The 26,028-nt window shown below is 44.1% G+C and overlaps 1 protein-coding gene across 1 annotated transcript in view; it reads left to right on the top strand.

The window, feature by feature from the left end:
* The first annotated feature begins 1,790 nt into the window (after positions 1–1,790).
* The window catches only part of CDH26 (cadherin 26), a 37,722-nt gene continuing 13,484 nt past the window's right edge, over positions 1,791–26,028 (top strand). Inside the window, exons 1-9 of the mRNA XM_053249375.1 lie at positions 1,791–1,994; positions 13,332–13,454; positions 16,315–16,476; positions 17,809–17,960; positions 18,471–18,633; positions 21,013–21,141; positions 21,695–21,880; positions 22,224–22,489; positions 23,265–23,407. Coding sequence (XP_053105350.1) covers positions 1,902–1,994; positions 13,332–13,454; positions 16,315–16,476; positions 17,809–17,960; positions 18,471–18,633; positions 21,013–21,141; positions 21,695–21,880; positions 22,224–22,489; positions 23,265–23,407 — 1,417 coding nt within the window. The 5' untranslated portion in view covers positions 1,791–1,901. The remainder of the gene's footprint in view (positions 1,995–13,331; positions 13,455–16,314; positions 16,477–17,808; positions 17,961–18,470; positions 18,634–21,012; positions 21,142–21,694; positions 21,881–22,223; positions 22,490–23,264; positions 23,408–26,028) is intronic.

Raw genomic sequence — 26,028 nt, 5'->3', positions numbered from 1 at the left:
CCATGTCTTCCTGTAGTTGCCTCTTTTCCAGACTAAAAAAGCCCCAGGTGTTGTAGCCCACCTCATAAGGAAGGAGCTCCAGGCCCCCGATCATCTTGGTTGCCCTCTTCTGCACCTCTTCTGCAATACTGGAATGTGTGACCTAACCCAAGAATTGTGGTTAGGTTCCTTAGCTAAACAATTCATCCTCACAGCAAGAGCGGATGGAGCAGCCTGTGCGGGGAGAAGGGCTATTTCAGCTTTAAACCTCCCTGTGTGTCAGCTGAGAAGTACAGGGAGGTATAAAGCTTAAATAGCCACTCTCCCCGCTTCTCAGCTGACATGTGGGTTGGTTTAAAAACGTGGCACAAAAGGTGAGACTGGATAGAGCAGTCTATGCACCTACTGCACTTCTTTTAATCTCCCTGCACACCAGCTGAGAAGCAAAGAGAAAACTGTATACCAATGTAATTGGGGGTGGTGAGTAGTAAACTGCAGGTAACAGAGGCGGAGCCACCATTGCGCAAATGGGTTCAAAGAACCCGGGCTGCCACCCCTCAGGGGCCGCACTTCACACCCCAGCCACGCCCTCTACATTGGACGCCGGTTTTGGGGGGCCATGGTTTAGCTTACAAACACTCCCGGCCGTGCTGCGAATGTGGTGCTGACTGATTTTGCTCACAAACGGGGCCCCCGTGAACTACACCCACTGCATCTGATGTCAGACACAGAGGGCATAGCTAACTTTCGCCCCCTGTGTCTGACATCAGGCACCATCAGGACCATGCTAGTAATGCCAAACCATGATTTAATAATGGTTTATCATAATATTTTTATTGTGAATATCTTTATATCATTTTTCAACAAAAAAGGTCCACAAAAGTGATTGTACATAGAAAGAAATAAGATTGAGATGATTATCTGTTCCAGTAGGGGGTGCTCGCTCTCATTCTCTCTGCTGGGATTGGATAGGGCCAGTTACTCTCCCCCTGCTGAATATAAACAAGTCACAACATAAAAAGTTGCATCTTTGCTAAGTCTGAGCACTCAAAACCCAGACGGCTATTGTTTTTCAAAAGAGCACCAACCAATACATCTATTGTAGAGGATCATGCAATAAATTGTCTTGATACAGATATTGGCTGTTATTGCTAGCAATTCTGGCTTGTCTTGGTACAGAAATATCCCTCCAATAATTAATTAAAAAATGTAATAGCTGTTTTAACAGCATCACTATCAGCCATGTTCAAAGAAGGTTTGGTTTGGTTTTGACTCAACCTACTGGCTCTAAGACCTTGTTTATTAATGCAGATAACAGAGATGAAGTTCCAGTATAACATCTTGTGCGTGGAAGACAGGAGATCTAGATCAGAAAAACAGCCAGGGAATGTGCAGAATGTACAGGAAAGCACATCTTTACTCTTCATGCTGCTTCTGCAACCAAAAAGCACTTTATTTTAAAGTCAGGTATGTTCACATGTAGATTTCGTGGAATAATATGTAGCGGGTTGCGCAATGGTGAGGGAGGTCAAAGCATTCTGTGCATGCTCAGAGGTACTCTTGTTATATATCTGTTATAAATGGGAGCAGGTGGCATAGCGGAGCGTGGCTGGTAATAGGAGAAGGGGTGTGGCTACGCCAGATCAACAATCGCTGCGGATGAGGTTTACCCCACGGGGCCCGGGATGGAGAGCACAGAAGTCCTCGTCGGCGCTGCCCTTCTTTCGTCTCCTGGGCACGCCAGCTACGGCACTCTGCTAGCAGAGCGGATCCCGGCGGGACTCAGGCGGAGCATCTTCCTGTCACCACCGCGTGGGGAAGGGGCAGGATCGCCACCCTGGGGCGCTCCTCCCTCCGTCTCGGCAAAGAGAGAAGCAGCAGCAGCAGCGTCGCCTTAGCCGCGAGAGGAGCGCGAAGAAGCGATGCTGGCGGCGGCGCGGGGCGCCTTCTTCTTCCCGGCTGCTGCTGCGTTCTGGTGCCTACGGCGGGTCTCCCTCGCTGCGCTGCTGCTGGCGGTAAGGCTGGAAAGGGCGGGCGGGGCGGGAGCTGAAGGAAACCCCGTTGGCCCCTAGAGATTCACGCAGATGAGACAGTAAATCTCTTCTGGAAAAGTTTCTATGGTTATGTGCAAAAAGACAAGAGTAGTATCTCTTACTTCTAAACAGCAATGGGACAAATTGTGGAAATGGACGCCGGACGTAAAACCGTCCCCTCCCCTCCCCCCCCATTACCTGATGTGCCTTGAAATCCCCCACCCCCGAGTTACAGTACTACCTGCATACACTTCATAACTTTGTGGGTTTCCAAATCCTTGTGTTGTGTGTAAATCTCTGAAGATATCTCATGTACAAACAACCACTTTGTATATAATTGTGCTTTGGCAACGTACTGTATGCTTTGGTAGTTTGTTGGTTCAGTAAAACAAATCTTGTCCTATAAAGTCTTGTCCTACAAACAACTGGGCGCCTCTGCCACCCCTTGCGCTTTGGGCACCCAAGGCAAGTTAGAGCGATGTGGCCCAAGGAAGAGGTTGCCTGGGAACCTCTCTGATCCAGAAGCCTCCTAAGTTCAATTTTATTACAGTCATTGACCAGAAAAGAGAACATAAAAAATACAAATAACAAATATAACAAATATAAATAATATAAAGGAATAAGATTATAATTAACAATGGTAAAATATCCCACTAAGGAGTATTCATAACCTCCAAACGTATACTACCCACAATGTAACAAAATTTGGCAACCTTCCACAATCTGGCTATGTTCTGTTCAGCTAAAAGATGAGATAAACATAAATTTTCGTCCAAATCTGGGTATAAGGCAAGTTCAGGGCAAATAAGCTCAAATCTAGCATCATTATAAAACTGGCAGTGTAAAATAACAGGGCTGTACTTTCCATCTCTCCCAAACCACATGGGCACACTTCCTGGGGGATACCATGAAACCTTCCTTCCAGCACTGCTGTGTGCAAAGCATTACAGCAGGCTAAAGTCAGGGCCCGATGAGATTTAGAGACAGATAAGTGGAAAAGATATGCTACAGGTGAATAATTTGAACTCTGGCTGCCCAGAAACACATTTGCCGGAATGGCTAGGAAGCCTCCTAAGAACATCAGAACATCCCTGCTGGATCTGGCCCAGGGCCCATCTAGTCCAGCATCCTGTTTCACACAATGGCCCACCAGATGCTGCTGGAAGCCTACAGGGAGGAATAGAGGGCATGCCCTCTCTCCTGCTGTTACTCCCCTGCAACTGGTACTCAGAAGCATCCTGCCTTTGAGGCTGGAGGTGGCCCACAGTCCTCCAACTAGTAGCCAATGATAGACCTCTCCTCCATGAAGTTATCCAAACCCCTATTAAAGCCTTCCAGGTGGTTGGCTGTCACCAAATCTTGTGGCAGAGAATTTCACAAGTTGATTACGCCTTGGGTGGAAAAGTACTTCTGTTTGTTGGTCCTAAATTTCCTGGCAATCAATTTCATGGGATGAGCCCTGGTTCTAGTGTTATGTGAGAGGGAGAAGAATTTCTTTCTATCCACTTTCTCCACACCATGCATGATTTTATAGACCTCTATCATGTCTCCCCGCAGTTGTCCTTTTTCTAATCTTAATAGCCCCATGTGTTGCAGCCTTGCCTTATAAGAAAGGTGCTCTAGGCCCTTGATCACCTTGGTTGCCCACTTCTGCACCTTTTCCAGTTTGACAATGTCTTCTTTTTGGATGTGGTGACCAGAATTGTATGCAGTAATCCAGGTGTGGCCACACCATAATTTTGTATAAGGGCATTAGAATATTAGTTTTATTTTCAGTCCCCTTCCTAATGATCCCTAGCATGGAATTTGTATTTTTCACAGCTGCCACACATTGAGTCAACAGTTTCAACAAGCTGCCCACCACGACCCCAAGATCCCTCTCCTGGTTAGTCACTGACAGCTCAGATCCCATCAGCGTATACTTGAAGTTGGGTTTTTTTGTCCCAATGTGCATCACTTTACACTTGCCCACACTTGCATTTGCCATTTTGTTGCATTTGCCATTTTGTTGCCCTCTTACCCAGTTTGGAAAGATCCTTTTGAAGCTCCTCACAATCCGTTTTGGATTTCACTTCCCTAAAGAGTTTGGTATCATCAGCAAATTTGGCCACCTCACTGCTTACCCCTACTTCTAGATCATTTATGAATAAATTAAAAGCACCGGTCCCAGTACAGATCCCTGGGGGACCTTACTTCTTACTTCCCTCCATTGTGAAAACTCTCCATTTATGCCTACCCTCTGTTTCCTGTCCTTCAACCAGTTAATAATCCAAACGTGTACTTGTCCCCTTATCCTATGACTGCTAAGTTTTCTCGTGTCTTTGATGGAACTTTGTTGAAAGCTTTTTGGAAGTCCAGGTAGACTATGTCAACTGGATCACCATGATCCACACACTTGTTGACACTCTCAAAGAACTCCAAAAGGTTTGTGAGGCAAGATTTACCTTTGCAGAAGCCATGCTGGTTCTCCCCCAGTAGGGCCTGTTCTTCTATGTGCTCTTCAATTTTATACTTGAGAATGCTTTCAATCAATTGGCTTGGAACAGAGGTAAAGCTAACCACCCTGTTATTTCCCGGATTGCCTCTGGATCCCTTTTTGGAAATCAGTGTTACACTTCTACTTTCCAGTCCTCTGGTACAGACCTTAATTATAGGGATAAGTTATATATTTTTGTAAGGATGTTTCACATATGAGTTCTTGAAGGACTCTTGGATGGATGCCTTATGGCCCTGGTGATTTGATAGTATTCAGTTTTTCAGGTTTAAAACATCAACTCTTGTCACTTCTCTCTGACTCAATTCTTTATCTTCCATCCCCGAAAAGCCTGGTTCAGGAACAGGCATATGCTCAGTAATCAGTATCCTCTGCCGTGAAGACAGATGCAAAGAACTCATTTAGCTTTTCTGCAACCTCCATATCCTCCTTAATAATCCTTTTCACTCCCTCATTGTCTAATGGTCCAACTGCCTCCCTGGCAGGTTTCCTGCTTCTGATGTATTTAAAGAAGTTTTTGTTATTCCACTTGATGCTTTTAGCTAAATGTTCCTCACACTCTCTTTTTGCTTCCCTTATCGTCACCTTGCATTTCTTTTGCAGAGTTTGTGTTCCTTTCTGTTCTCTTTATTTGGGCAGGCCTTCCAATTTCAAATGGAAATCTTCTCCTTTATTCCTTGCTTGACCTTACCTGTTAGCCATGCTGGCATCTTCATAGATTTAAAAAAAAATTAACATATTTGTACACTGCCCAGAATGCAAGTCTCTGGGTGGTTTACAACAAAACAATAAGAACAAATAAATAGATTAAACCATTACGATAATTTAAAAATTTTAAAGTTAAAACTATTAAAAACATAATTAAAACAGTATATAATTAAAAGCCTCGGTGAACAAATGTTTCTTGACTGCCTTTAAAAAAGTTTTAAGAAATGGGAGGCTCTTATTTCAGCAGGAAGTGTGTTCCAAAGCCTTGGGGCAGTAATGGAGACGGCCCGTCCCTGAGTAGCTACCAGACAAGCCAGTGGCAACTGCAGGAGAACCTCTCCTAATGATCTCAATGGGCAGTGTGGTTCATAATGAATAAGTGAAATGTGGTTCATAGTGAAGAAGTTGTTCTCTTATATACCCAGGGCCCAAGCTGTTTAGGGCTTTATAGGTTATAATCAGCACCTTTTATTTTGCCCAGAAACTTATCAGCAGCCAACGTAGCTCTTTCAATACAGGAGTAATATAGTCTCTCTGAGATGACCCAGAGACAGACCAACCTGGCTGCCACATTCTGGACCAACTGCAATTTCTGGACTACATACAAAGGTAGCCTACATAGAGCGCATAGTAGTAATCAAGTCTGGAGGTGCCCAGCAGATGTACTACTGTTCTGAGGTCAGTTATCTCAAGAAAGGTACTTAGTGGTACCTTTCCTCCTTTTTGGTATACATTCTAAATAGGCTTCTAGTATTGTGGTTTTGAGTAAACTCCATGCATTCTGGAGCGAAGTGACTCTCCTAATTTTCCCTTTTAGCTCTCTTTTCACCATACTCCTCATTTTGGAGAAGTTTCCTCTTCTGAAATTCAGAATGTCTGTGTTAGACTTCCTTGATGATTCTCTCCCCGCATGTATGCTGAATTTGATCGCACTATGGTCACTATTCCCTAAGGGATCCATGACACTGACATCACACACTAGGTCCTGGGTTCTGCTCAGAATTAAGTTCAAGGTCGCCATCTCTCTGGTTGGTTCCAAGACCAACTGTTCTAGGACACAATCATTCAGCGATCTAGAAATATGACCTCTTTGTCATTGCCTGACTGTGAATTTTACCCAGTCCATGTGTGGGTAATTGAAGTTACCCATTATTACTGCCCTGCCTCTCCTTGATGCCTTCCTGATTTCCTTCTGCAACTCCTAGTCACTGTCAGCGTTTTGATCCGGAGGGCGATAGCATGTCCCCAGTAGCACATTTCCTTTCAGGCTTTGTATTGTCACCCACAGGGTTTCTGTGAAGGACTCCGGTCCACCTAGGTTTTCTACCATGTTAGATTTTATCCCTTCTTTAACATACAGTGCTACCCCATCTCCAAGGCACGCCTCCCTGTCCTTTCTATAGTTTTTATATCCAGGGATAACTCTGTGCCACTGGGTCTCACTGTTCCACCATGTTTCTGTTATGCCCACTATATCTATTTCTGTGTTAGCAACCAAGTGCTCCAGCTCTACCATCTTGCTTTGGAGGCTTCTGGCATTGGCATGTAAGCACCTATACGCTGAATCTCTTACCTGGTATATGCTATCTTTCTTTTGGCTCTTTGATCTCTTTGACCAGCTAGCACAGCCTCCTGTTTATGTGATTCTGCTCTGTCCCCTTCTGTTTTATCTGAATCTTTTACACCCTTGCACCTTAAGGGATGGCATTTGCTGAACCGGATTCTGCCCAGCTCCTGTCGGCAGAGGTGTAGCTAGGGGAGAGGGGGCCTGTGTTCATCTCTTTCTCTGGAGGCCCCTCAGAGTGAGGGAGATAATGACAATAATAGGGAGGGATGGAGCTGCAGGGCCCTCAGGAGCTGGGGACCCATGTTTTTTGAACCCTTTCGCTCAATTATAGCTACTCCCCTGCCTGTTGGCTATTCCCCAGGTGTCATTTTAAAAGCTGCACTGCAACCTTTTTGATTTTAAGCACCAGCAGTCTGGTTCCATCTTGGTTCAAGTGCAGCTTGTCCCTTTTGTTCAGGCATTGCTTGCCCCAAAATGTATCCCAATCCCTAACAAATCTGTTTTGGTGCTGGGGACCAGCTAAGAACTCGGTAGTCCAAAATGAGGCCGCCTTTTGAAACAGTGGGTCCTAGAGAGTGGTGAAGAGTGCAGCCAAGATGATCAGGCGGGCCAGGTGCCTGGAGCACCTTCCTTCTGATGCAAAGCTACAGCATCTGGGGCTCTTTAATCTGGAAAAGAGGTGACTATGGGGAGACATGAGAGAGGTGTATAAAATTATGCATGGAGTAGAGAGAGTGGATAGAGAGAAATGTGTCATCCTCTCTCACAACACTAGAACTTAATTTTGGGAAATTTAGGACTGACAAAAGGAAGTACTTTTCCACACAGCACACAATTAATCGATGAAATTCTCTGCCACAGGATGTGGTAATAGCCACTAGCTTGGATGGCTTTAAAAGAGGCTTACACAAATTCATGGAGGACAGGTCTATCCATGGCTACTCTTCTGGTGTCTATAGGCCATCTCCAGCCTCAGAGGCAAGATGGCTTTAAATCTCAGTTGCAGGGGAGCAACAGCAAGAGAGAGGGCATGCCTCCATCTCTTGCCTGTGGGCTTCTCAGAGACATCTGGTGGGCCACTGTGTGCAACAGGATGCTGGACTAGATTGGCCTTGGGCCTGATCCAGGGAGGTTGTTCTTATGTAAGCCAACCCCCTGAAATTCAGCAGTTAAATAGAGGTTATACCTGTATTTACCCAAAAGGAAGAGGACTCTGAATTTAAGACTGTCCTCTGATTTCTACCAACAAAGGATTTGGGGGGGGGGGGAACTAGTGTTGGATTCAGGTAAATACAGTAACAGAAAAACCAACTATTCAAGGAACTATTTCCAGGGAGTGTAAGCTGAGGAGAATGCTGCTCTGCCAGAGTCTTGCTGAACAGCAGAGTGTGTGCCTAGTGGAGGGCGGGAGTGATTTCTGCTGCTTGCCTCTGCCCCTGCACTGGTGCTCAGTCCCACCTCCATTTCATCCAGGCTTAAAGCTTCAAGAGCTAGTGTTAAGAAACAGGGCTCTTCAGTTTTGTGTAACCGCTATGGAATGGACTAAGGCACTTTTCTTCTGTTAAGTCTTGCTGTAGCTGTCTGAACCTCCGGAGTGTTTCCATAAATCTGGGGAGTTGTGAGGAAATTATCACAATTTTCTCACAACCCTAACTGCCCCTGGGAGAGCAGTACTTCATAACACCAAGAGCTTAACTCTGTCAAACATCTTCCCCATCAAAAACAGCACAGGGTTACCTGACTGGTGAGGAAGCCACAGAGTTTCAGCATTTTCTTCTATGCAGACTATTAGACAGCTTTCCCCCTCAGAACAGAAGGTGTGACTGTCTTGAGGGAGTATTCTTCAGGCTGAAAAATGTCCTGCTCTTTTGGTTGAAGCTCTCTTCCATTCCCTCCCGCCACGGATTTCCATTATCTTCACCCATCTGCTTAAAGGTCTGAGCTCACGAACATTCTGTCCCATTGACTAACATGGGGGCAGTGTGGGAGGATTTTGGCTCCCTTAGGCTTTTTTTATTCATACTGTTGTGAAACTGGTATATCTGTGGGTCACCCTGAGTCTGTCGGTATCTCCCCGCTTGCCTGCAGGTATTCTGGTTTTCTGCCCATAAGGACTGTAACATTTCCAGCTCTTTGGAAACAGATATAAAGGATGGCAGCAGAAAAGGGATCTGACCAGAATGCAATGGCAGCCATGTGCATTTCTCTCTTTTCCAAATCATAAATACTGAAATGGTTCTCCTTGAGGGAATCCTTGCTTTGACTCAAATTCTGCTTAAAGTGATTGGGATTTCCTACCTAGAACACATGCAATGCTGAAAAAAAGCTTTCTTGGACTTCTTAAATTATGGTCAATTGCTTATGTTTCAACTTGTTTTTATCAAGTTGAAACATAAGCAATCATCCCAAATACCACCCACCCACCCTATAGAATCAACCTCTTGCGGTAATCATTAAGAATCATATTCCACCAGGAAACAACCTCACTAACCCTCTTATGAAAGACAATTCCTGTTGACTACAGAGAGCTCTGCTTTTGTTACAGAAGGTTTACGCCTGCAAAGAGGAGATGAAGCAAGGAACCAGTCCTGAACGTGCCCTGATAAGAGTCAACATAACAGTTGTTTTAAGTCAAGTCCGACACGCAGCACTTAATATGAATACAACCTATGAGTATTTCCCAGTTGCTGGGCTGATCTTAGTAATCCCTTAAGAGAAAAAACGTATCTCTGCAATTTCCAAGGAAAACAACGCAGTTCTTGCTTTTCATTTGTACTCAAATGCACTTTTACTTCTTTTTCAACTTCCTCTTCAACAAATGCAAACGCTGTGGGGTAGTTCGGACCATGTTTAGTGACACTGATATGCACCATTCTCTCTACCTCTTTAAAACTGTTGTCACTGTACTCTCTGGATACAGATGAGCTTCATTTAATGCCCCCTTTTCTAGTACATGCTTAATTTAATGAATGGCAAAGATCCTCTTATTCCACTGTACATGTTTGGCATGAGTCAGTCAGTTATGCTGCCATGTATGGAGACTGACTGTTCTGTTTATCCAGTCATTTGCATTGCCTGCCCTCCACGATTGACCTGAAGTATCTGGAAGGCAACTAAAAGCAGCCATGGAGACTTTAATGGCCTGATATTGTGAACAATATTGGAAAAATATTGGGAGGGGGAATCACTTCAGGAAAAGCTTCAAGCAGTGTTGGCAACTGTATTGCTACTCTCTACAATGACTGTCAGCAGCTCTTCTAGACCTTGGGTTGGGAAGTCTCCTAAGCCTTCCTGTCACATTAGATCTCTCATAACTGGGGATGCCAAGTCCCAGGTAGTGAAAAGATTTGCGTGCGCAGAATTCTGGACTGTGCCCAGTGCTTTTTACAATGGAGGCACCCAAGTCAACACTCTGGATTCTTATTTGAGATCAACAGGATTCAAGGACTTAACCAGGGCTGACTCTAGAGCAGGGGTTCCCAACCTGTGCTACTCCAGATATTGCTGAAGTACAACTCCCAATGAATTGTAGCTGGGGATGATGGGAGTTGTAGTCCAGCACCATCTGGAACACTGTTCCCTCGAAGGTGCGCGAGTGTGTGTGCACACACCAACTTCCAGGCCCCTGCGCAGCAGTTTCTGGCGGTCGCACAGTCTCTGCTGTGCCCACCATTGCTGTCCAACTGCCCGGCACCCTGGTCCCCTGCTTCCTGGCCGGGAGGCGTTGACGCACTTCCCCCTCTCCCCGACCAGGTCACTGCCGCTGCCTGCTCTTTCCTCACTGCTGGCTGGGCTTCCTTCTCCTCAAGTTCTGGCTGCAGCTGGAGGAGGGTGGGAGGTGGCAATGGCTCCCCCCCCCCGCAGCTCCCCAGACAGAGAGACTGGAGCTGGGGGGCAAGGGGAGGTGGTTCCCCCGCACCAGGGAAACAAGGTAAAAATAAATTGCACAGAGAGCTTTTCGCAGTGCAGAAGTCACTAACCCATGTGTGTGTGTGTGTGTGTGTGTTGTGCGCACACTGACTTGATACTGCTGCCCAGGACAAAACTCTTTCCAAACACTGATTATAAAAATTAGAGGGAACACTGATCTGGAGTACCACAGGTTGGGAACCCCTCCTCTAAAACAACTAGTACGGGTGACAGGGGAGTAACTATAACAGGCCAAGGGGAGACAGTTATCTGGGGGCCCACTGACATGCCCCCCACCGAGGCAAGTCACATGACTGACTCCCCCAGCTGCGCACCCACCCGTGCTTCCTTCAGTTGTATTCATCCTCCAAAACTGATGTGAGTGTTAAGACCTGGAGCTCCCAGAACACCATGTCTTTCTCTAGTACCATTAAATGACTTGCATCATCCACAATATACAAAACCTTTTAAAAAATAATTTAGGAAGATGTTCTATTGTGGCACCTGTGTGTGTGTGTGTGTGTGTGTGTATGCTTTTTGTTACCGCTTTTCAGCCTCATTTAAGATTTCTTTACTTCATGAGCTGAGCTTCAGTGATGGGGGGGCCCATTTTAAAATCTTGTCTCTGGGCCCACTCCAACCTTGCTACGCCCCTGCTGGGGGAGCAAAAAGGTTGGCAAAAAGGAGTGAGGATTTTGCGATACTGTGAGGGCATTGACATAAGGTGAGCGGCTGCCGGGGTTACTTCAGACAACTTGTGTCATCTGGAGATCCAAGAGCCCTCCACTCCTGGCTGTTCCGGACCTGCAGAGCCCATCTCTCCCCCCTGGCATTTTACCTGGCATGGGTTTGTTCTACCTCAGCAGGTGATCCTGTGTGGGATCGCCGCTGGGTAGTTGGGCTTTCTGGTGGCCCGCCACCATTTTGAGCAGCAATCTGGTGGGAAGGAGTGGTTGCGCCGAGCAGAGGCCGCTCTGCTGCCAGCGTGGGGCACACGTGGATGTGGGAGGAGCCTGAGACAGCCACGGCTCATCTGAGGGGGGAGGGGAGTTGCAGGGGAGTAACAGCAGGAGGGAGGGCATGCCCTCAACTCCTGTCTGTGGCTTCCAGTGGCATCTGGTGGGCCACTGTGCGAAACAGGATGCTGGACTAGATGGGCCTTGGGCCTGATCCAGCAGGGCTGTTCTTATGTTCTTACGAGGGCAGGTGACCCTTCTGCCAGCGGCTGAGGTTGTGTGAATGACCTCATTAAAGACTTACAGAGGCAAGCTAATATTTCATCCCCTTGCATGGACTGAAAACAGGTTAGACAAGCTTGTCCTACATGAGATGCAGTTAGCTGCTAATGACAGTTGTTACAGTAAGGCGTCATATAATGCTCAAGGAAGCAGACTGGGTCTTCTGAGTAATCCCTCAATGTCCAACGTGGATTGGTGACTGATTGACACAGAATACACTAATCTGGCAACTTCCAGAGAACAGAGCCTGCTTCCTGATAAGTGGTTCTCAAGCTATCCTAAAATATTCAATAAAATAGGGCGGGACGTGGGGTTTGTTGCTCTATTTAGCTAGCAGAATGTTGCGTAGTTGAGCAAAGAAAAAGCCACGGATGGAGGGGGTGCTGGGCTTATTCCCTTAAGGAGATCCTGTGTTTTGATCTTTTTTTGAATGGAAAAGCTTTAAAAGCTTCAAAGGCTGTGAAGGGTAAAAGCGTGTCACAGGGCAGTTCGTTGAGTGGGAGGGTGCAGGAGCTATTCATGCTCATGAAATTGCGCTTGAGCACATTTTCAGCATGATGCCATAGTTGGAGCAAATCATGGAAAAGGGACTAATTCACCTGGAACAAAGGGCACAAATGTGCAGGATCTTCTCCCAGTCCTAACCATATTTCAGCAGGAAATGTTAATCGACACTGGGTAAATTTACGTGGCCAGATTGCCTGGCTTTTCAGTGTAAGGTATTTGGGATAGGCACCAACAGCTAAAATACCTTCCTTTTTACTGTAGCCCTTTTCTCATTTGTTAAGGTTCTTCCCATCCACAACTTCCACCCTTCATGGAGAGATGATAGTATCCTAATGCACACCATCCACAAGAGAAGCAACCAGTTGAGGTTTCTCTTCTGTTCCTCAACATATAAATCTCAATCTGTATTTTAAAGAACTTCATCTTTAAAAATCCAGGTTTTTTTAAACCACGTGCCATGGAGTATGTGGTGTGAAATTTACCCCTGCTAACTTGGCAGAGAGGCACCTTTTAATGTGATTATTCTCTTTATTTAGCAGGGGGAGAGTAACTGGCCCTATCCACCCCCAGCACAGGACCTCCAGTGACTGTTGCTGGTGTCTATCATGTTTCTTTTTAGATTGTGAGTCCTTTGGGGACAGGGATCCATCTTATTTATTTATTATTTCTCTGTGTAAACCGCTCTGAGCCATTTTTGGAAAGGTGGTATAGAAATCAAATAAATAAATAAATAAATAAATAAATAAATAAATAAATAAATAAAACCACTGGTCTGAAAAGTACTGCTCTAATGTGGTGCGAGAGGCGTCATGCTACAGTGAAACGTGGCATATAAATGTTCATCATAACAATTAGTACATAGGTGTTCTACCAGAAATATATTTCTGTCCACCCAGGTTCTGGATTTGAATGTGCAGGGCAGTCTTCATCCTCTGCAGCGTACAAAAAGGAGATGGGTCATTACTACCTTGGATCTTCAGGAGGAAAGCAAAGGGCCATTCCCAATGCTTGTTGGAGAGGTAAACGAAAAGCTTGCTTTTTTTTTAGTGAGATCTAGACATTTCCACTCAGGTGTATCATATTGCTGGCTGTGACCACCACTGTGAATTGATTTATTTGGAATTAAGTGTGCTTTTGGTTATAGCCCCAAAGGCATTTCTTCCTTGCATTTTACTTGGATGATGGGCCCTATTGATTAACTGTCATGCAAGAAGAAGCCTAAATAGACTTTTCAAGTCTCTGCGTGTTTACATTCTCCTTTCTCAATATAAGTGTCCCTGCAATGTTTACTCAGCTTCTGGGACAACACTGATGTCTCCCCACCCAACACTTTCTCAATCTTTTTAAAAGAAATGCAAGTGTCTGCAAGGGGAATGTACAAACTCTCTGATACATCGAGAGTTTAGCCCTATATACATCAAGAGTGTCCTCTATACATTGACACAACCAAAACCGCAAGTGTCCAACCCAGGTTTGGGAGCTCTGCATGCTCCCAATTTTGGGTTGTGACTATGGGAAACACCTATTTCAGCAGCAGCGATATAGGAAGATGCTGAAAAGCACCATCTCATACTGTGTGGGAGGAGGCATTGGTAAACCCCTCCTGTATTCTACCAAAGACAACCACAGGGCTCTATGGTTGCTAGGAGTCAACACTGACTTGACAGCACACTTTACCATTAGGAGCAAACAACTAGGTAGGAGGAGGGAGACATGACTGTGAGGGAGACTGGAATTGGCAAGGAGGTCATTCACGTGATCAGCCCTACCAAGGCTTGCACAGTCCTACCCAGGTAGGGCAGCTTTTGTGGAGTGCTAAGATTGGTCCTGATCCTGGCATTCTTTACTGGGGTAACCCAGGTTTTTTTAAACCCAGGTTTATACTGTGCATGTGCGTACTTCTACCCCAGTTCCTGGTCGTATGAATGCTTGGGCTGCCTGCAGCTCAAGCATACATAGAGTCAGGTGGCTAGAACGCCCGGCTATGGGAAAATCCCCCAATGCACCATACTCCTTATGCAGTGCATTGTGGGGTTTCTGGAGGCCAGGCTTTGTTTCCACAGCCTCCATATGGCCTCCCTGCAGCGTGGCTCATGTGGGCATATGAGCAGCACAGCCAAAGAGGAATGGCAGTCATCTGGGGGGAAGGGAAGTTTGATCCTGCCTGCCCTCTGCCCTCCCTGGCTCCACCAACAGCAGTTTAGGACAGCCTTTTCTTCTACCTTATAGAGCCCCTGGTGGCGCAGTGGTAAAACTGCCACCCTGTAACCAGAAGGTTACAAGTTCGATCCTGACCAGGGGCTCAAGGTTGACTCAGCCTTCCATCCTTCCGAGGTCGGTAAAATGAGTACCCAGAATGTTGGGGGCAATATGCTAAATCATTGTAAACCGCTTAGAGAGCTTCGGCTATAGAGCGGTATATAAATGTAAGTGCTATTGCTTTGCTACCTTGGTCAAATATTGGGTATGAAAGCTGGGTAGGATGACACTGTCCTACCCGGCTCCTGCCTCCTGGTGTGGAGTGCTGGGACTGGTCCCAATCTAATCCTGGTGCTCTTCACTGGGGTAAGCTGGGTCCCCCCACCCCACTCCAGGCTTATACTGAGGTAGACAGGCGCAAGCACACTCTTCTACCCCAGTCCCCACTCGTATAAATGCTTGGACTCCCTGTCAAATGGTGGGTAGGATGACACTGGCCTGTCTGGCTCCTGCCTCTCCCTGTGGAGCCACAATAAATTGTGGCTGGGGATGAGTTGTAGTTGAACAACATCTGGAGGGCCAAGTTTGAAGGTTTTGAGTTAAAGAGGAAAGTACAGGGTTGTGAGATGCCGTAGGAATTAGAACTGGGGTCATTACAGACCTCAAATACCATGTCAGAACAGTTGTATGCATGGACAATATTCTTAACATAGCTTTGTTTGCATTACACTTGAATCATTACCAAATACATTATCACAATCACGGCAATTTAGGTTGAGTAGTTAACTAGGATTGCTTCTGCAAAGTTGGTTGGGAGACTGCAGATTTCTGGGGCAATCTTGGTCAAACTGCTGCTGTTAAACTGGGGGGCTATTCTCACGATCAGCAAAAATCGGGCTAGGAGAGCCTAGCCCGATTTTGGCTGATCATGTAAACCATTGGGCTCGCAGGCGAGCCCGGTGGCTTACAAGCAGCTAGCCCGCTTTTTTATCCCTCCCCTTTACGGAGTGAGCACTATGCAAACCCGGGCTTTCCGATCGTGAGTAGCCGTGGTGCGGCTCTGCACTGCAGCTACTCATGAGGACACCACCGGAGGGGAGGAGAAAAGCTGCCTCCTGGCTCCAGGGGGCCATACTGGAGCTTCCGGGAGCCGCGTGGCCACCGAGCTCCCCAGCCCCCACCGGCTCTGTCACGGAGCCAGCAATTGTGTGGGCGGCCAATCTGGCCGCCCAGGGCTCCCTCTCTGCTTGTGTGCGGGAAGAGTGGGCTTAGCCCGCTCTCCCCGCTCACCCTGCTAAACCGGGTCTTACTGATCGTGAGACCCGGCTCTGGATTTAACTAGGATAGATAACCAGGATTTGATCCTGGTTATCTATCATGGTTCAAAGCGATTTAACTATAGCAGTTTGACCAGGATTTCCTGGAAATCTGCACTGGAAATCAACTCTTCAGGGTTTAGCATTCCTGGTTAACTCTTTAACCAGGATCACCATGACTGTGAGAATGCAGCCAAATTAAAAACAAAACATGGCTCTAATCAACGTCATTGGCTTTCTCTGACCCCAGTATTAGATTAGCAAAGCATTCTGTACAAGCAGAAGAAGCTTAAAGAGCCTTGATACTGAAACCTTACTTTGGTGATATAATTCATTATTAATCCAAGATCTCTTTCTTATGTAGCTCTTCAATGATGCAACACTTGATTTATCCGTAAAATATTTAATCCATGGACCTGGTGTGGATCAATATCCAGAGATTGGATTGTTTTCTATTAAGGATGACGCTAACGGAAGTGTATATGTCCACCGTTCCATTGATCGTGAGAGAACACCTTTTTTCTTGGTAATTACAGTCAAGAAAAACAGTAAAGCAGGTGATTCTGCATACAAATATGGGACAACTGGTGAATTTGATTGCGGATAATGGTTCATCCATTGTTTATTATCCTTGTAACATTAAATATGGAATGTGGAAAAATCCAAGCTATTCCCCCCACCATCCCCAATAGCTGAAAACTTCAGTTTGCACTGCTCTCTGCTTTATACTACACACTGTTGTTGCATATCATGGAGATACTAATAGACCAGTCTCCCATGATCAGAAGTTCCTTCCACATATGGAAGGCACTTCTGCTGAAGGGTAGTGTTCTGGGAAAGGTGTGAATACTGCCCAATATTTATTATTATTAAGTTCCTAAAAGAGAAGATACTGTATAAACATAAAATGTACAATTACAAGTCCCTGCCTGCAGGCTTTCAATCCACATACTAGACTTTGCAAACAATATAACCCATTCTATTTTGTTATATAGTTCACGTGTCTTAGCAGGCAAAATGAACTTGCTGTGGCATGTCCAGTCCAAGAGTACAGGAAACCTGAAATTCATTTGAATCTGAAATTCTTTTTTTTTTTTTTTGAAAGGCAAATGTCTCTTTGCACCTTCATGTGTTGTGATGTTGATCAGAGCTGTTGTGTTTATTTTGGCCAACTTTAGCACATAGCTAATGCTGTACATGTGCTATGGGATTGGGGTAATTTTTAGCCTGCTTTCCTGAAGGAAATTCAGCTTATGAGATCACCCAGGTTTCTGAATGTGTGTCTGTTTGTGTCCATATGTATGTGTGTGTCCCTCTATCAACTTCACAATGCCTGAAATGATTTGAACCGAATTTGGTACAGTTGTAGGGACACATAGGGATACCCCAACAACATAGTTTGTGATTATGTTATCCACCTCAATTCAAGATGGGGATTGCATGAATGTTTGAGGCGGAAGTGGGCTAACTTGTGAAGATGGTAATTATCAATTAAGATTATAGTGAAAGGAAAGTAAGCAGATTAGTTCTTACCCGAACATCTTGTTGCTGATATTCCCTTCCATTGTTTCCGTCTCATGTCAATTATGACTCCTGAAAATATATCCCTGAAGGCTTCTTTCTTTAGAAATAGAGACTGATAAAAATCAACCCTCCTCTGTAGCACTCATGCACAGCTGCTACACGCACACTTTTTAGTCTGTATGTCAACCTTAATACACAGAAAGTCAACCTTAATACACAGAAAGTCAACCTTAATACACAGAAAGTGCTACCTCATTTTATGAATGATGTTCCTATTTCGGTTCTTTGTCGCCAGTCTCTAACTCGGCTTACATGTTGACTGTCCATTGTCCAGATACGCTTTGATGTTGCAAATCGAATGACAGGGGAAATAGTGGACAGATCTTTATTCTTCAACATTGAAGTCAGGGATATAAATGACAATGCACCTGAATTTCTCAAGAAGGAATTTAACATCAGTATGAAAGAAAACCATGATAGAAGTGAGTATCTTTAAGATGCTGGATAATATCAGATGCAAGATGTTGTTTCTTCCTCTTGTTTTTTCCAGTCTGATTTTCTTTCGGCTCCTAAGACTGACTCACATGATACTATTGGTTTACGTACTTCCTGACACTCATCAGGCATATGCTTTCATGCACAAATGTTAAGTAGGATCTGGCCTAACACTAATGTGGGAGTCGGTGATTCCCATTATCACAGTGACCTGAAAAAGCACTCTACAGTCATAGGAATTGCTACCAGCTGTATTTATATTTGCCAACTTCATATGCCTGCATCAGTCCTTACCTGGTCATGCTTGCTGGCATTCTATAGGAACCAATCCCTAAGCCTTAAGTGTGAAGAAAAGTGTTAATTCCTATTGGAATACTGTGTATAAAACTAACCTTGGAATGTTTAGGGTGCTGCTCACACATCCATATTGATCACTCTGTGACTGCATTATCAAGTGAAGCCTTGCATGTATAATTCCTTTCTTTTTCCTATTCTAGATAGGCCCAACTTCAATGTCACAGCCTCTGATAAAGATAAAGAAGGCACTGAAAATTCTCGAGTGACATATAGCCTGGTTTTGCAGACGCCTCGTCCAAAAGAACCTGTCTTCACTGTTGATTCTTCCAGTGGCCAGATACGCATTTCAGGATGCTCAGATTATGAGGTACAGTACTGTAGACATTAAGTATGAAAGCTATCAGTTGGCATCTATAATCTCCAGTCTAATGATGCAGTCAGAAGTCAGGATCTTGTAGATCCACCTTCAAACAGTTAAGTTTTTACAGAATGTCACTCTGTAAAATTCATTCATTGCTCCAATATATCTTCTACATCAGGGATTCTCAACGTTGGGTCCCCAGATGTTACTGGACTTAAACTCCCATAATCCCCAGCCCTAGTGGCCTTTGGTTTGGGATTATGGGAGCTGAAGTCCAATGACATCTGGGGACCCAGTGTTGAGAATCCCTGTTCTACATTATTTGCCAACAACCTACTCCTAACATGCCACCAAGGTGGTTAATAGACAGAATGATGGGCTTGGACCATGGAAACCTCCTTATCTGGTGCCAGTCACAGTCTCTTATTGTGCCTTCACTCACAGGGATGTTCAGTTAATTATGGGGGAGCCATGTATACCAAGCTTCTTGGAGGACAGATGGGGTATAAAGGCATTGTTCATATAGAATTAGTTACCAGTACAAATTCAGCAAATCACTTCGCTTAATTCAGTGGTCGATCTTTAACTATGGCTACAGGCTACAGAACAGAACAGACAAGGTGACTACAGGTTCAGCCACAGTGTGCATTCCTCAGTAGACAGCGAAGCAAATTATTTATTTATGATTTATTATTATTTATTACATTTATAAACCACCCTGTCCAGAGGCTCGGGGCGGTGTACAACTAGTTTTAAAAACATAAAAATGAATATCATTTTAAACACACTACTTAAAACAATATAAAAACAATTTTAACACAATTTAAAACCAATTAAAACACTTAATTTTTTAAAAGAACTTTGGAAGGCCAGGACAAACAAGTAAGTCTTTCGGGCAGTCTTAAAGGCTAATTGTGAGCCTAAACTGTGCATATCTGCTGGGAGTACATTCCATAGGCCAGGAGCAGCTACAGAGAAGGCCCAGTTCTGAGTCACCACCAGATGTACTGGTGGTAACTGGAGACAGACCTCTACAGATGACCTCAATGTGCGATGGGGATCATACCGAAGAAGGCACTCTCTAAGGTAGCCCAGACACAAACCGTTCAGGGCTTTAAAGGTAATAATCAGCACTTTGTCTTTTGCCCAAAAACATATTGGCAACCAGTGCAACTGTTTTAGAACAGGCATAATATGGTCTCTCCAGGTTACCCCAGAGACCAATCTAGCTGCCGCATTTTGAACTGAAATTTCCGGACTACGTACAAAGGCAGCCCCATGTAGAGCACATTGCAGTAGTCGAGCCTGGAGGTTACCAGCTGATGCACCACTGTTTTCAGATCATTCTCTTCAAGGAATGGATGCAGCTGTTGAATCAGCTGAAGTCGATAGAAACCGCTCTTGGCCATAGCCTCCACCTGAGATACCAGAGTGAGGCCTGGATCCAAGAGCACTCCCAAGCTGCATACCTGTTCCTTCTGGGGGAGTGTAACCCCATCCAGCACAGGAAGATCTAGTTCATTCCTCAAATTCCAATCCCCCAGAATGAGCACCTCCATCTTGCCTGCATTCAGCTTCAATTTGTTATCCCTCATCCAGCCCATTACTGCCCATAGGCAGGCATTTAGGGCGTGAATGCCATTTCATGATGATGATGAGGAGGAGGAGGAGGAGGAGGAGGAGAAGAAATAAATTCAGGTGTCACCAGCATACTGATAACACCAAGCACTAAATCTCCTGATGACCTCACCCAGAGGATACATGTAGATGTTAAAAAGCATTGGTGACAGGATGGAGCCCTGAGGGACTCCATATAATAGCTTCCATTTCGAAGAGCAACCATCACCAAACTCCACCATATGGAATCTGCCTGAGAGATAGGAGTGGAACCACTGCAAAGCAGTGCCTTCTATCCCCAACTCCCCCAGGCGAACCAGAAAGTTACCATGGTCGATGGTACTGAACACCGCTGAGAGATCCAGAAGAATGAGTAGAGTCACACTCCCTCTGTCGATTCCCTGGTATAAGTCATCCATCAGGCCAACCAAGGCAGATTCAACCCCATAGCCCACTCAAAAGCCAGTTTAAAATGGGTCTAGATAATAAAAAATAGGTTCCACTATCACAGTATCAAAAATCCTTGATGGATATCTGAATCCACACTCGAGAAACCTCCACTCTAGTGCAAAATGGAAAACATCCGGTTATGTTCAAGCATGTCTTTCCCCATTGCATATATACATTGGTTTTCAGAATTTGCTTTAGCATCTTTTAAAAATTAATAGAATTTAATATTTACATGCCAGGCTGTATTCTGGAGAGAAAACATAAGGGTTTTATTCCACAATCCTTGTAGAAATAATGTTATATTTTAATATTTTCAAGGCTATCAAAAGATTCACACTTCTGATCAAGGCTGTAGACCATGGATCTCCCCAATTGTCCTCAACAGCAACAGTTAACATTGCTATGGAAGATTCCAACAACAACATCCCTGTATTTACCCAGGAAAATGTAAGAATGTGGTGCTGGAGAGTGATTATAATGGGAAATGTCAATGGGGGAGAAATCAGCCATGTAGTGCAGAGGTTTTACCTGTGAGGACTGCCTTTGAAGGCATTTCTCTCTATGGTGACCTCACCATGTATAGAAAGTTATACCATCTTGTTTATGTATTTTTTATTTCTCTATGTAATTCTCTTTCAAAACTTTTGTTGAAAAACAGCATATAAATATTTGTAGTAATAGTACAGTAGTAGTACTATGTTCAGGATAAATAGTAGGGAAATATCTGTAGATTAGGAAAAGATAGAAAAACTGCAAATTATTCTGAAACTTTGAATTTGAGACCTGCATCCTGAAAACTAGTTGTTCTCCTAAATAAATTAGGCAGCATTCAGAGTAGATAAGGGACCCTCAGACCAGCTGCTTCTTACCTTTACAATCTCTGGGTTTGTGGATGTATCAGGCTCTGCTATGAGATTGCTGCAGGTGGTGAATAATTTGGTGGCAGTATGAACTAGGTGAGATCTCCACATTCCGGACCCCCCTCTCTTTGTCTTCCAAGTATCACTTGGATGTGCCAGAAGGGGAAATGGAACATGATGTCCTACGTCTCGCTGTGGAAGACCAAGATTCTCGCAACACATCTGCATGGAGAGCAAAGTACAAGATTGTGAGAGGAAATGAAAAACACAACTTCATCATTGAGACAGATCCTGATTCCAATGAAGGAGTTTTAAGCATTGTAAAGGTAATGTAGGCTGACAAAGCCACCAATATTGTGTGAAGAACCATTCTATTAATATAGCTAAACCTAATAAGTAATGGGAGCCACCTAATGTTGCAGTGGGGAAGCAACTTGCCTAGGGAGCAAGAGGCTGTTAGTTCGAATCCCTGCTGGTATTTTCCCCAGACTATGGGAAACTCCTATATCGGGCAGCAGTGATATAGGAAGTGCTGAAAAGCATCATTTCATACTGCATGGGAGGAGGCAATGGTAAATCCCTCCTGCATTCTACCAAGAAAACCACACGCCAGGAGTTGACAATGACTTAACAGAGCAATTAGTAACAGGAGTGTTGTTTTCTTTGCAGCCATTGACCTACCATGGCATCTCTGAGAGGAAACTTGTAATTTCTGTGGAGAATGAAGAACCCATGTTCATTTGTTCCAGAGGCCAAATGATGAGCTCTCCTGGACCCCCCAGAGAAACATCTGTGAAAATTAATGTCATAGACAGAAATGATGCTCCTCAATTTAATCCCCCTGTCCTCATTCTCCGGCAAGAGGAAGAGTTGGATCCTGGGACCAGGCTTGTACAATACACAGCTAGGGATTTGGATAGCTCACATCTCATAAGGTGGGCAGTTATGAGTGTTAAACTTCAACTGTTATATAAGCTTCCATGAGGATTTAGGTTTTTTGAAGAAGCTTGCCTAGAAGCTTTAGAAGATTCACTCCAGGGAGGTCGAAAACATGGCCTTTTCCATCGTGGCACCCAAACTAAGGAATCTGCTCTCCAGGGAGCCTTGCCAATCCCCATCTTTATTCTTGGACAAATAGATTTTTTTTAAATTAAAAAAAATAACCCTTACTTCTAAGGTGGGAGTTCTGGCCCCCCAGAAATGGCTCAGATTAGTATAGAACAATTACCCTACATTACCTGTCTGGAAATGTTCCTCGCTAATGTAATGTATGAGAACTCTCTTAAGATTCACCAAAGTGAGAGTAAGGCACTGCACCTTCCCAGAGACACTTTAACCTATCCTCCATATGTTCCAGGGCTGAATTGTGAAAAGCACTGAGCCTTGGTCAAAATTAAGCCCAGGATTTAAAAAACAAACAAGCAGAATTGAACTCAAAATGGACCCAGAGTGGACAGGGGAAGTAGATTCCAGAGCCAAATGGCAGTGGCCAATGCCAGCTTTGTGATGTTCAAGAAGATGTGCCATGATTATCTTAATTGGCCTCCTTGCCAACAGACTTGTCCAGCTCACTTTTTACAGGGGTTGCTTTGGCTACATGCAACCTGGCTATCAGTAGGTTGGGTGGTTGAGAACAGGCAGTGTCAGATAGACTCAGCGCTCAGAAAGTGTTATAATTCATGTTTAAATCATTGGATTTATTCTTTTAAGATACAAGGTAGCTTCTGACCCATATGGTTGGGTAACTGTCAATGAAAGCTCTGGAGTTGTGACGACTATGAAGAAACTGGACAGAGAGGCTCCCTATCTGAACAGCAGTGCATACACCATTGTGATTCATGCCATTGACAATGGTAAGTTCCTTCTCAATCATTCGTACAGCACAATGTCTGAATTGGGCTTTAGTACCCCCTGCATTCTTTCCTGAAAGTCCACCAGGGTATTTCCCCTTCCAGGCTCTCCAGAATAAGTAGGCAGCCAGGGAGTACCAACAATATGGTGCATAGTATCTGCCAAATAATTTGGGCCTTCTTTTACCCATTCCCAATGTTTGTGTTTGCCCTGTTTTCTAAGCTCTACTTCCCAGATCCTGTTCATGACACCAAAAACAGATGTGACAAATACAAGGCAGAGCCCACTTTAATATTAATCTGGAAAAAGAGATAGAACCCGAAACAAACTTTTCCGCTTCAAACAATATACTAATATATTACAGGCTGCTGGATCCATTTCTCCTCATTGCCATTCTGTCCCATGAAGTGTAGATCCTCTCATCCTTTGTCTCCAACCTACCTGCTTTTTGCCTGTACTGACACTGCACAGTGGCCTCTACTTGCCAAAGTTTCAATCCCACTATTTATTCTTCTTCACACTATTTTCATTGCTTTTCTTCCTCTCTCTCTCTTCTACTGTCCTCCTCTCTTGAACTTCCCCTTCCCAACATTCTTTCCCCTCTATCAACTGTTGCTGGGGCACCTCCTGATTCTCTTGAGCCCTCCCCTTCTTCACTGCCTCCAGGAGTATATGCCACATATCTTCAGAACTGGGCTTTTCTGATAAAATTTGGGCTGCTTTTTTGCACTGCATTCTTTTAAATTAAATATTATTACTCTGAGATAATAGTCTCATGGGCGTGAGGGTTCATAGCTTATTTATATGTTGCATAAGTTGCCTAGGATTTATATTAAAAGTAATAAATTGTGCATATAAAAACTCCAAGATTTGAATTCAGTTTGTGGCATTTTCATATTTCATTCTGAAATCTGGCTTAAAATTTAGTCTTGTTCCTGAATCACAAGGCTTTATTGGGACAGAACCCATATAAAGTTAGTCATGACTAAGACTCATTGAATTAATAGGTCTCAAGTTAGCCACAACTAACTTGTGTCATTGATTTTCAATAATGCTTAGTCTAATCTGGACACAGTCCATTGTTGCCAAATTCAATACATGTATACTTTTTTCCTTTTCATCTAAAGGCTACAATCTCATGCATGCTTATCTGGGAGTACTACCAGATAAGTAGTACATTCATACTTCCATTCAGTATTACCTATTTCTCAATAAAGAATTGCTGAGATTCCTCCCCCACCCCACATTTGAAGACCATGAAAGTAATGATTTTGGCCATTTTCAGGAAGGGTGATAGCTGGAGCAGGGGCAAAACCCGGTACTCCTCTTGGCTCTTTTCAGCTTGGGGCCTCCATTTCCCCCAGAATGCCCCTTAGAATGATCCTATGTCATCACACAGTTTCATTCTGGAATATTCTGGCGGCGGGGTGGGGGAATTGCAACCATTAGTTGGCAAGATCATCCTATCCCCCAAAATGTGAATGAGGCAAAACAGCTTTGTACCTCGAGTCCCTCAAACCCCTGCTGAAAGTTCTCAGAGAACTTTTGCCCTAGCTCTAGTTTGAATTTCAAGTAAACATATGGAGGATTTCAAAGTGTAACAGCCTCCATAGCTGATAATGTTGGTGGGCAAGGGGGAATCCTAAAAGAAAGATTTTGTCTTTTTCAAACAAATTGAGCTAGAAATTCTGTTTCAGTTTCCTGTACATATAATGATTTTTCAATTAACATTAAAATTCCAATATTAAAGCAAGTCCCACTGAATTAAAGGTAATTTATTGCCAAGTACATATGTTTGGGGTTGCATCTCAAATACAGAATGGATTTGTAAAATATTTCTTTTTTACTTTGGCTATAATGTGAGTAAGAAAATATCTGAAAAACAGTTCATTCTTGATAATCCTAGACACTTTGTGCCCTGTACTGGTAAATGCTGCTGGCATTTCCCAGTATATTATGGATACTAGGATAATGAAGGCACTTGATGTTCCTCTATATGACAAATGTGCTGAAGTTTGATTTGAACCTTTACAGCTTGGTAATGGTTATCCTTTAATGGTAAACCATGAGATAAAGATGAGATTTAGTCTTTTATGAAAGGTTGGCCAGTAAAATTTGTATCTCCATATGGTGGTCCATCTGGGGATTGAAAAACCTGTTCTTAGCTCCTTGCCTGGGATTGAAAAGAGAAGGCTAGTCAAGCATCTGGCAGTCCACAGCACCTGACTGATATGCTGTATTTCTCCTGTTTGGTCACAAATTATGAAGGCTTGTTGTAGGCTATGTAATGGAAATGCCTTGTGGGCTACATACTGTACTTCCCATCTCTTGTTTTGTATAGATCCAAACAATATCTATTGAATCCCTCCGGGTTACCTTTCCCATGAATTCTCCAAACCTTTCCCATGAATTCTCCATTTTATTATGCTGGTCTAAGACCTTAATAAAGGTGATTGGATTTGATTCCATTTTATTTATATCTGTGTAAACCGCTGAGGGAACTTTTGTTGAAAAGTGGTATTTACATATTCATAGTATTTGTATGTCCAAAAATATGTTGAGAAGCTATCTTAAAAACATTCCCTAGTGTTCCCTGGATGAATTCCTCCTTGATCTCCAGGGC

Source organism: Hemicordylus capensis, chromosome 4, assembly GCF_027244095.1.
Source record: "Hemicordylus capensis ecotype Gifberg chromosome 4, rHemCap1.1.pri, whole genome shotgun sequence".
Classification (NCBI taxonomy): Eukaryota; Metazoa; Chordata; class Lepidosauria; order Squamata; family Cordylidae; genus Hemicordylus; species Hemicordylus capensis.
This window is presented reverse-complemented; position numbering and strand designations above follow the sequence as displayed.